We start from the raw sequence: 12,267 nt of genomic DNA, 5'->3' as shown, positions 1-12,267 counted from the left end.
ACTTGGCTTCATTCCATATGCTTTGGACTTTACAAAGCATGATGGATGGTAGTGGCTGTCTAAAACAAGGTCTGTAAACCCCCCCCCAGCTTCTTGCCACGTTTCCTGGATTTAATTATCGTCTATCATGTCAGCTTCACGTGCTCGAAGTATTGACGTTACTTCATCACCTGGGGGAAATATGCCGTGTTGACTGGAAGGTCATTAGTGTAGGCGGTTCTGGGTTGCGGCCCAGTGAATGAATTTGCAGCTTGCATTGTGCGACTCAACGCATAGGCGGTTACTCACAGCAGGAGAGTTGCTATTTCCACCTTTTCATTTTGTAAATTAAAACTTTATCGATTCCAGGGCTTGCCTGGTTTGTGAAATTGGCAAAAAAAAAAAAAAAAAAAAACTTAAAATAATGACACACACTATTGCACATGACACATCCAGAGGACGAACACATCATACAAACACAGTGAACATAAACACACACACACACACACACACACACACAAACTGTATATATCACAACTGCAACACGCACTCAGAGAACCTGAGCCATACAGGCAAAGAAACTAATCCAGAAGAAGGACACTTCCCAATTCACTGGCTTCAAACCGCTACTTTCTAGGCCGCTAAATCATCTCTGTTTTTACCATTCTGCCATTATTAATCGCGCACTTACGGCCGTTTTTTCCACGGAAACCGTCTACGGTGATCTTAAACACTGCTCTGCTTCGTGAATAAGACAGCAAAGCTGTCACGTCCCCAGCCCGCGTTAACGTGACAGTTACCCGCCCTCCCCCGCGGTCAACCGGGAAACGCGGTAACCGCAGTCACTTTCCTAAACAACGTCCGTCCGTTCGCTGGAACATAGCCGGAGCGCAGCAAGACTGTTCCGGAAACCCCCCCTAACCCCCCCCCATCCTCCACATCCCACCCGCTCTCCCTCTTCCCAGCCCTTCAGGAGGTCGCACCTGATTCCGCCGGTTCTCCAGCTGGGACGTCTCGTAGAGCTGCGCGTTGTGGAGAACGATCCCAGAAAACGCCAGATAGGAGGAGAAGTCCTGTCAAGAGCAGTCAGAGGGAGAGCCGTGTGAGTAGGGCATGACATTTACTGTAAAAAGAGGCGGTGACATCCCCCTCTCACCCGACGCCCACCCCCGGCAAGAACTTTCCAGAGCACCAGTCTGAGTGACACACGAGAGGAAAAAAAAGAAGAAAGTTTCAGGTTTTTTTTTTTTTACCTTTTCATTTTGCTCTGTGCTGTTTGCTTTAAGGCTTTTTTTACCTTTTCATCTTGTTCTGTAAACGTGCCGTTGTTCCCGCACTTCTTATTAATCGCCTGTGCCACTCCAACCACCTGGTTTTTAAAGACAATAAAATAAATATAATTAATAATAAAATAATACAAAATAATTGGTACTTTCTGCCACCTCAACACACGCCAAGTTGCATCAACTTTGACCTAAGTATCAGTCAATCAATATATTACATCCTGTAGATAGGCGCTCAGCAGTGAACAGCACACTTCTCTTTTACAGAAGCTTCCGGAAATCAAACAATATATTTATAGGAATAAAAGCAAGGCCCAATTATTTGTGTGACAGGTTATACTACATTCAAGAATCTACTAATATACACTCAGTGAGCACTTTATTAGGTATTTATTAGACCTATTTATTTTACTTTTTAAGTCTTCTGCGGCTGTAGCCTTTCCACCTAGTGGTTTGATGCGTTGTGTGTTCAGAGACGCTCTGGATGTTTTTTGTTTTTTGCAACTCCAGAGACTGTTGCTTGTGAAAATCCCAAGAGAGATCAGCAGTTTCTGAGAAACTGAAACCACCCTGTCGGGCACCAACAACTATTCCAAGGTGAAAGTCACTTAGATCACATTTCTTTCCCATTCTGACATTTGGTCTGAAAAACAGGTAAACCTCTTGACCAAGTCTGCATGCTTTTATGCATTTATTTGCTGCTACATGATTGGCTGATTAAATATTTGCATTACACATTACAGGCTGGTGTACAGGTGCACCTAATAAAGTGCTCAGTGAGTGTTTACTGTGCATTACCATCAGTATCAGAGCAGATCACAGTCCCTGATTCAGGTCTCATCCCGGTAACAAAACCAATGAGTTGAGCACAGGATTTGGTGCAGCGCAGCAGTGCAGCAAGGGTAAAGCTTTTCATTTCCTGGATTTTTTTGTCTGGACTATATGTTTTTTTATGACAAACATAAACCTGACACTTTAATTACAATGCAATAATTGTCGGCAGTAATTATATTGTGTATATATTATACTGTCCCTCGGGAATTATAAGAACGGCTTTCAGTTGATTCGCTGTTACTGTTCCTGTCATCTGCGCTGTTTCATCTAAGTCGTTTGGTGTCGTTTGGCTCCGAGAAGCGGTATTTTTATTTCTGTTCTTCCGGGCATTGGAAGGTACCTCCAGTGCACATGAAGGTATGCTCTGTATACACACCTTAATCTTGGGACCACAGGAGATAACAGCGCTCCCATAGCCTTCCATAGAATGCTAGTATGTGTTTTGGCTCATGGCCCTATTGACCCATTTATCTAGTCAGGCTGACGTCTGTGGTGTTTGATACGATGAAAGCCAACTCCGTCCTCACCTCCTCTCTATGGTTCTTGATGGGCATGCAAAGAATGCTCTGGGTCTTGTATCCCGTGATCAGGTCGACCTCCGCATTGAATCTCGGGTCCTGCGGAGACAGTAACAAACAGTCTTCAGATGTTCATCATTAGCCAGACTGAGAAATCCATATCCAATATGGAGAACCAGAGATTTTTTTTTTCATAAATATGTTAATCATTACTTGCCGCTTGCAAAATTCCTACAATAAATATAGTTTATTGTTTATTGCTGGCATGATGAGGTTACAGCTGCTGAACATATGAATATGAAAAAGATCACAAATAACAACTCTATTTTCGGAAAGTCATAAATTTAATATGGCAGCCTTATGTTTCAACTATCTCATCTATGTGTGTTATAATTATATCTTAGTTTATAATATAATATATATAACAAAATTATATCCACTAATGCTGTGCATCTGCTGTGAGAATGGCATGAAAAACAAAGTTTCAACATTAACATTTAATGGGCTACATTACGATGCATTGGGACTTTCTAATTCATGATGCCAGAGGATTTTTATTAACCCTCCTGTTATGTTAAGGGTTTATGACCCTTTTTATGTTTGGGGTTGCAAAAGAAAAAGACACTTTGTGTGTCACCTTCTTATTGTCTCGCAAATTACTAGGCTTTTATCCATAAATATTAAAAATATCATTTTAGAGCCTGAGGTACAGGAAGTGAAAGTTTGGCACCTGTATTATCCACAAAGAAATCTGAGATAAAAATGTAAACGGTTGTATATTTTCTGACATTTTATACAGTTACAGGGTCAAAAAAAGCCCATACAACACATGCAACACAAGTTGGTACAGGACTTCTGAAAACATCGCATTATATTTATCGCATGTTTACTATTTAACCCCACCAAAATAGAACATTTTAAATATCATACAGTATCAATGTGAAAAAAAGGTTAGCTGGTTTTTAAGAGATGTCCAACAATACAAGCCATATTAATTATCTTTAAAATAAATCAGCAGTCGTAATTGCAGCGTTCTTGAGTAACGCAACCGCAGGTATATGCAGCCACACGTTATGACCTTTCCCTGTGAAACAGGCCTCTTGCCTGTTATAATTACCCAGCATGCTCTGAGGCCCCACGGTGAGAATTGTTTACCGACGGTCCCTGTGGACACTCCCGCTGAACATCACTACGGGGGAGCTTTCTTAACGAGACACCCGTCGCACACGCACGCACACACCGACACGCGCACGCGCGCTAGCGGTCAGCCTGCGCCTCTATGGGCAGGTTACCTCAAATGACACGGCCTGCAAAGCACCAGGACACAGGGAGCCCTGTCAGAAACGGGAAGGAAGCGGAGCAGTATATCACGGGGCGGAGGGTAAATATCGGGGAAAGGATACTATTTGGACTGAAGGGTGAGCTCAAAACGGCGCGAAGAACATAAACTGTGTATTTTAAAAACTCCTCCGACTAATCAAGTCCCCCACAGTCGACTTCCTGAGTTCCCACACACCACAGTCTGTTCATCGCACGGCGGACGTCTCTTACGACAGGACGTGTCTAAAGCCTTCTGTTGTTTTTATTCGCTCTGCTGTATGCAATGTGGGCTACAAGAAATGTGCAAAGGGAGCATTGTAAACAACGTTATCGTTACTTTTTTCTTTTTACGGCAGAATTCAGCAACCATCACCAAGCAAACATATGCCATTTAATGCATTTACTCTTATCCTGCCAAACAATGGACAGAAAGCATTTCTAATAAATGTTAGCTGTCTTTGTATGGCCCTAGGGTGAAACATGACCAAAAGAAAAACAACTTTAATTATTCCCACAGAAGAAAAATCTGTTAATGTCTGGATCTCTTTATTCACTGCTCACAGTGTGAGCCACCTGCGTGCTAACGTTTTCCGCAGCGGTCATTTTCACCTCCTTAAAAGTTAGCATGACACCTCGTAAAAATGCTCTCATTTCAGGCCAAGGGCCCTGCAGCCAATTCCGAACCGCAGAAAACTGTGGCCTGCAAGTTTTAAGACCTACAGAGAGAGTTCCTCTCACGTGTGCACCGAAGTAAAGTCATAAACTAGTCACGACATCTCCTTTTCAGGATTCACAGAAAAATTGTTCACAAAATAAATGTAAAAAAAAGATTGAGTTCACATGCTGTCAGATGCTTTTTCCTCACAGGTGCTCCCAGGGGTGTCCAACAAGCATTCAGAATAGAAAGTAGTCCCAAGCCACTGGAAAGGTGGTCTCCATCGTGCACTGTGTGCTTTTAGAGGAAGCTCAGATACAGGCCCGATCCCAGCAAAAACTCGCTCCACTGCCCATGGTGGGAGATTACCGCTGTCCTAATTGGACACTAGTGTATTGCACAGCGATGAAGTCTCTGTCTCTCTCTTTCTCTCTACCTCTCCCCATTAATTCAAGAAAGCGTTATTAGTATGGGGCATTTTAGAATATATTGGCAAAGATTTACATCAACATCAAAGATTTACATCCCCCTTGGGTCTCGTAGGGACACCTTGTGATTTGCTCAGAAATGAGAACCTGCTATAAATGGTACTTATAAAATGGCAAACCTCTGATGATCGGGCCAGATGATACGACTTGCCACAGCAGGTAAACACGTACACACAGGTATGCACACACTCATAGACATGTGCGTACACACACACACACACACACACACACACAGTTCAGACATCTGATTCTTCTGGAGCACACACACATTTTTACATGTTCGTGTGCACTGTACACTCCCAGCAGATTTCATTATGCTCACTCTTGCCCCATCAGTCATTTACACAGCTGGAGGATTCCTTGGAAAAACAGTGGTAATGTGTAAATAGTCCAGTAAAACACTGAACAGATGCCCAGATGACAGATCATTTTCAGAGCCTCTCTGCATTGTATGGCGTCTGTATCGTCTTCCCCATACCCAACAGTAGGGAATAACATTAATATTTTTCATTTTATTTGTATTTTTTTTTACTCTTTCCTACACGAGAACAGAACCCAGTACCCTCTAGTCTCAGACATAGCACCTTCATCATCCCCTCAATGGACTTTAAACTATCAAAAAAACCACGGGCCCTTGCCACAGTTTAGCTAAGGAAGAAGCCGTAACGTCCAAACCAAACGTGCGCAGAACTCAAAGCCACGCCTGATGTCACAGAGGGGGTCAAAGGTTAAAGACACATACAGTCTCCTGGGAACGTAAAAGCAGAAATCTGACCTGGGTGTAAAAGCAGCAGACTGAAGGGTAATCCACTGACTGAAGAAGAAAGGTTTTTTTTTTTTTTTTTTCATGCAGTCTGTCTGCCTTACATTTTATATCTCCCTGAGATCTTACAGTACGAGGGCAGAGCAGGGGCGTGTGTGCACATGGTCAAAATAAACACGTGCGTACATCATTACCAAACGCACATTTAATCCTGCGAATTAAATTATTGTCATTGATCCAAATCAAACAAAATGCCTTTCGAAATATGATCCTCACAAATCAATATCCACAAACTGCTGTGGGAAGAGACGACTTTGCACAAAGACTGAATGTGGTTGTATGTCTGTGCGTGTGTGTGTGTGTGCGTATGCGTGGGCACGTGTGTGTGTGTTTGTGTGGGTGTGCACGCGCATGCGTCTATGTGTGTGTGTGAGAGCCAATATTTAATTCCTGCTGTTGATATCTACCTTCAGTCTGATATTTAAAACATCAATTGGGACTCACCCAGAACAGACAATTATCCCTCATTTGTGGACTGTGTATCTAACACATTGTCATCATCATCTGAAAACGTTTGATATTTCTCTGCGGATTCTCAAAGCCACCCAGTGCTCTCACGGGGGGGGGGGGGGGGGGAAGCAGGAAAAGTGGAAAATAAAACAGCGGAGTACCTCATAGGCGTCCTTTATGTTCAGCGGCAGCCCGGTGGCCGCCACGTGTCCCACAATGCCCTTGTTCCAGTCCAGACGGATGCAGTTGTTGGACGCCTCCTCCAGCGTGGAGCCCTCGGCCACGTCGAAGAGCCGGCTGACCAGGAACTTCTCGTTGGAGCTGTCCTCGTGCACCAGGAAGAGCGAGTAGCGGTCGGCGGCGATGAGCTCGTTGATGTGCAGAAAGATCTTGTGGCAGAGCGCCGTGATGTCCAGGTAGCTGGACACCTCCCTCACCAGCTCCAGCAGCCGGGCGCAGCGGTCCTTTCCCTGCTGCCCCTCGCCGGCCTCCGAACGCTGCGCCCGGAGGGGCATGAGCAGCCTCTCCGAGTCACTGAGGAACGTCAGCGAGCCCTCCGAGTCCTTCACCACGATGGGCCGCAGGGGCCTGTCGAACTCCGAGGCCGAGATCTTGCGGGTGGGCGTCCCGGGTACCGGGGAGGGCGCGGTGACGTCCGACCGGCCGCCCTGGAGCGGCGCCGGGCCGGGCTCGGTCAGCGATCTGGAACCTTCCTTGGAGGGCTGGATCGTGTGGACTCGGTCGGCGAACCAGGCGTTAACCATCTCCCTGCAAACACACGACGGCGTCACTGGGCATCAGCTGCACTATTTTTGCCGGTGGCTTCCAAACCGAAAATGACCGGGCCAACTGGACAGGCAAGCATTCGCACAGCTTCTGTTTACAGCTGCTTTCATGCCACCAGGAATAAGAGAGAGAGAGTGTGTGTGTGTGTGTGTGTGAGAGAGAGAGAGAGAGAGAGAGAGAGAGTGTGTGTGTGCGTGCGCGTGAGAGTGTTTGAGAGATGGAGTGAGGGAGAGTGAAAGAGTGTGTGAAACTGAGGGAGAGAGAGAGAGAGATAAACGACAAGTAAGTGATAATGCGCTTTCTAGGAACCTGCCTATTTAGGTCCGTGCAGGTCCCTCCAGCTGCTCTCTGTAATCACTAACACTATTTACACCCTCTCACTGTCTCACTGGCCACAACAAAACAAGCCATTTTCCGCCTGTGACATTTTACACTCCAGCCTCTTGTTTGCAGTGCTTTTACTGAAAGCCTGGGCATCAATTACAGGTCATTAGTGGAGCAGAACAACACCACACATTACACACCAATGGACTTTTGAACGCCATGATACACCAAGAGACCCCATCCTCTCTACAAAACACATAGACCTGCATTCAGCACAATAACACACACGCACACCTGCCTTTGCTAAAGTATGTATATAAGAATAGAGAGAGAGGCTTTAGTGAAAGAGAGATTGACAAGTACAGTGTAACAAGTACAAGTAGTGTGTTAAGTACAGTAACACACCCACACACCGGCTTTCACTTCACTACAGTAAGAGAGACAGAGAGAGATAACAGCCCTCACTATTATAACTTACAATTACATTTTTAAAAAATCTGATTACGCTACAGTTTAACATAAATAGTAACTAAGGTAAAAATAGAGCAAGAAAAGAAACAGCAGGACTTTAGAGGTACATTCAGAGACATGCTAGGATATTATATCCAGTTTGCACTAAGACTTTCTCATGTTGTCAGAAATGGGTTATACAGCCGTTACAGTAAAGCATTGTATGGTAACAAGAGCTAGCATCGATAATGGTTCAAAACTGAGTTTGAGTGAATTCAAATCCTAGATGGAACACAAACACTGCTGTCAACACTGTCAAACACTCACTATCACCTAAGAAAAAGAAAAAAGTAGCATAAACAAGTTGTAAAATGCAGGCTATCAATGTGTTCAGGGAATGCCAAAGTCTGCCAGCAGTATAAAAGTTAAACTGCCACTGTGGAACTTGAAGAAGATAGGGACTTGGCTCCTTAGTATAACACAAAAATGGCCACTCCGTCGCTACAGTGATCCTTTGCGATAATAACCGTGACTACTGTATAGTTCAGTTCAGGAACCATTTATAATGATACTTAATGTGTCTCCGCAATATATTACAAAATCAATAGCTTTCACTATGCAGAGCTGTAGCTGAACAAAACAGCTTTTGCTGACTGACATGGAATTGCCCGCATTGTAGGCTAAGTTTTGATTTGAACGTTACTACCTCAGTTTGTTCAATCTTAACTAATTTTGAAAAATGAATGCACTTGAGCTGGACTAAAAGGGCTACACCAAACACTCCTGCCTATATTAAGTGCATCAAAGGGGCACATTTAATTTCTTGAAATGAGACGGATGGTGTTCATGAACATCAGGGACAATCTAACCTAAATACTTTTCGTGTGTGAGATCAATATTGAGTATAATACATTCTAAAATTAGGCGTTTTTACTACTCGTTTATGTTATTCAGTATCATCCAAATTACCTCTCTAAACGCTGAACAAATATGGCTGTATTTGAATCACGTTGAGACTCCATAATAATAACGAATAAAACTTCCATATTTGGACTGAGACGCTATCTTTCCCTCTCTCACTCACACACACACACACACACACACACACACACACACACGCACACGCATACTCTCTCTCCCTCTCTCGGGGTATCTGCTGTGACTGTCAATTCATTCTGACTCCTGAGCTGGACTGTCACGTGTAGGCTACATCTTCCTCTACTGTACAAAACAGTGTTGCGTGCGAGGAACCCAAAGTGTGCACAGCGCACGGACTATAGCCTGCTGTTGGTACTATAGGCGAACGAATAAACAAAAACACGTTTGTCAAAGAAAAACTAATATTATGGTTCAATTTCATCGTGTATGCAAGTGTGGCTGCGCTACAAAATTCATTACGTTACTGTATCGATACTGTTACTGAATTGGAAACAAATTGTTGAGGTTTTCATTCAAATATAATGATTGTGGCCAAAAGAAAATCGTATTCACTAAAAGCTACCCGTGAGCTATAGTTATAGTTATTGATACCGCCTAGGTTATAACACGTTGTTGTTAAACAAATCGCACCTACAACATTACGTGGATTATAAAAAGCGTTCATGATTAAACACCAGTATATTTTATAGTGTATCGATCTTTCTTTGAGCTGTAACTGACTAACTACTTTACTGGATCGATAACGCAGTGAATGAATAGATGAACGTGACAAATGCTGCAGGACAGATGTGCGGTATTAAGTGTATCGACATAACTCTAAATTGTTACCACAGCAACCCTCAATGACACCATACATAATAGGTAGGGTACACCTTTGAATCACAATGACCAAATACTGCCTTCAACTATACAGCAATAAATGCAGATCGCCTTTGCACTTTCAGACAGTATACTGATTGCCTATCAGTGGAAAAGTGTGCGCAAACCTGCCGAAATCAGTTATCCATGTGGGGAACACTTAGTCTTACCTCGTGCCTTTTCGTACAAAGTAGGAGTGAGCGAAGTCCAAGTGATCATCCAACCATGCCTCCATCATGTCGTCTGTCGGGGAATCACAACTCTCCATGCCTGAGCCAACTTCCCATGTAATGAATTGGCATTAAATATGTGTCACTTTCCCCGTGTTGTTGCGAGTAGTGAAAGAAAAGACGTCTCCTTCAGCCTACATGATGCGCGCGTCCTGGCAGAATTCTGCAATGCCTCTGATCGCAAGACGCGAAGCTGCACACACATCTCTCTCTCTCTCTCTCTCTCTCTCTCTCTCTCTCTCTCTCTCTCTCTCTCTCTCTCTCTCTCTCTCTCTCTCTGTTTATCTCCCTCTCTCTCCCTCAATCTCTCACTCACTCCCTCTCTCTCAACAACGTGCAAAGGCGAGAGGGAAAACATGGAGTAAGGCTACTTCCACTCGCTACAAACATGGAATTGCACGGGGCACTTTCCCCGATTGACATGCTGTGAAGCGTTTGAGATTTATGCTCCGAGTGGCCTGCGCTGTTGGTGTGCGAATAACCCGGATCCCATAGCCTCGAAATTATAATATGTCCTCATTTATTTTCACTCAGTTGTACCATGATGGATGAGCACAATGAAATGGTAAACAACGGAAATGGGCACAGGTGAGTACATCTGTTTTTGAGGAATAGCAAAGTGCACCATATCTGGACATATATGGTTCATTAGATACTGTGGCATTCAGTGAAAGTCACAGTTGAGACAAAAGAAAACAGTGCAAACCGTGTGTTGTGGGGGAAAGGGGGATGGTAAATCAATGGCCAACGCTGTGACAATGTGAGCCCTGAAAAATGGGAAGGCGCTTGCTTGCATCCTGCAGTTTGGGCTGGTGTTACTTTACCAACAGATGGCCCCATCTTTTTCCTCATGAGGAAACCAAACGTGCCTGAAAGGCATATGTCCTTCTGGCTTCTGAGAGAGCGCGAGAGAGAGCGAGCTGTTCAGTAAGGACTGACCGGTAAGTGTGTACCCCTCCAGGCTACTGTAAGCTTGACGGGACATAAAGGAGGCAAACCACACCCCTCTCCGACAAGCTGTTGTCAGCGTTCGCCTCGATCTCCAAAACGGGTCAGGGCAAGAAACATGGTAGGCTGTCTCTTTTCCAACAGAAGTGGAGCACCAGACCGTTGGATCAATGCTGTCGAGGAGAGCCGAACGCAGAGGAAGAAGGCAAGCTGTCGCTGCTGACACCAGACTTTCTCTGGATCCGACCGCTTCTAATTCATTCGATTTCACTGAGCTGTCGATTGAATACTCAACTGGGCCTGGTGTATCCTGTCACTTATTAAAGAAATGAGCTGGCAAAGGCATGTTTATGTAAACAAAAAATTATATTATATGAAAGGGCTGCAGTATTATTCAATTTACTTTCATTATGAATATCTGGCATTAAACAAAAATTAGGCAGTGACCTCAAATAAGTTTGGCTGTTCAATTATTATAGTCTAAAGCATATACTTATGAATATTGTTATTTAGCTTAATGGAACAAATAAATGATCAATAAACAAATGCAGATCAGTATTCACTTAACAACGATACTACATAATCATTTAATGAATTAACCAACAATCAATTTATTAACTTAACTTCCCTAATAATAATTGAAACAAGAGCTAGCTGTGGGTCTTGAGGGCCAAGCTTGCCAAACATTTTATGAAGCAATACAGGTCAGATTTTTTAAGATGACAGGTATGGCAAAAAAAAAAACCTGACATTTTTTTGGATATCACGGAGGCACAGGAAAAGATCTCTTTTGCTGGAGAGACCTGTGTGATGATTCAGCTGTCAGTCATGAGTCAAACAACGCTGTGCTCCACCATGGTTCCCCTGGGAGTAATTTAAACAGTGCTCCCTCTACTGTAAACTCTGACTACACTTAAGAGCCGTGAGAAGATAAGCGCGAAGCTCTGGAACTTTCCAAGCGCTGAATGTTGAATTGCACAATGCTTTTCCATGTACGTTTCGGGCGAGATTGACTTCAAAAATAGAAAATGGCCTTTCTTTGTGGGGATGTTCCCTGCCCGTTTTCCACGAACCGAAAGGATAAAAAATGGATGTGTTACATAATGTGCCTCCAGTTCCCCAAGGCACAACCATTTTTAATTATTGGCTGAATTCTTGCAACGACAATATCAATCTTAAAATCCTGCTTGGCTGATTAATTAAAGTGTTTCCCTGTTTGACTTCTATACGATTCTACTCGGCTACACCGCCTCAATCTCTAAAACAAGACTACCTTTTCTTAGCTTCTTTCTTGAGAAAGAATAAACAGTATAAAAAATAAAAGAATTAATTAAATAATTTTTTCCATTGTTCTCTGCAGTTGGGATTGAGGTTGCAATAAT

The 12,267-nt window shown here is 43.6% G+C and overlaps 1 protein-coding gene across 3 annotated transcripts in view; it reads right to left on the bottom strand.

Moving 5' to 3' along the window:
* The window catches only part of pde5ab (phosphodiesterase 5A, cGMP-specific, b), a 55,753-nt gene that overhangs the window by 29,052 nt on the left and 14,434 nt on the right, over positions 1-12,267 (bottom strand). For 2 of the 3 annotated variants that reach the window (XM_061252421.1, XM_061252423.1), the window contains exons 1-5: positions 9,878-10,069; positions 6,512-7,118; positions 2,624-2,713; positions 1,277-1,348; positions 963-1,052 (exon numbers count right to left, since the gene is read on the bottom strand). In XM_061252421.1, coding sequence (XP_061108405.1) covers positions 963-1,052; positions 1,277-1,348; positions 2,624-2,713; positions 6,512-7,118; positions 9,878-9,975 — 957 coding nt within the window. In that variant the 5' untranslated portion in view covers positions 9,976-10,069. Of the gene's footprint in view, positions 1-962; positions 1,053-1,276; positions 1,349-2,623; positions 2,714-6,511; positions 7,119-9,877; positions 10,070-12,267 lie in introns of those variants that run through there. The other variant, XM_061252424.1, reaches the window with a different exon arrangement.

The sequence above is a fragment of the Conger conger genome, chromosome 8 (assembly GCF_963514075.1).
Source record: "Conger conger chromosome 8, fConCon1.1, whole genome shotgun sequence".
In the NCBI taxonomy this organism is placed as follows: domain Eukaryota; kingdom Metazoa; phylum Chordata; class Actinopteri; order Anguilliformes; family Congridae; genus Conger; species Conger conger.
This window is presented reverse-complemented; position numbering and strand designations above follow the sequence as displayed.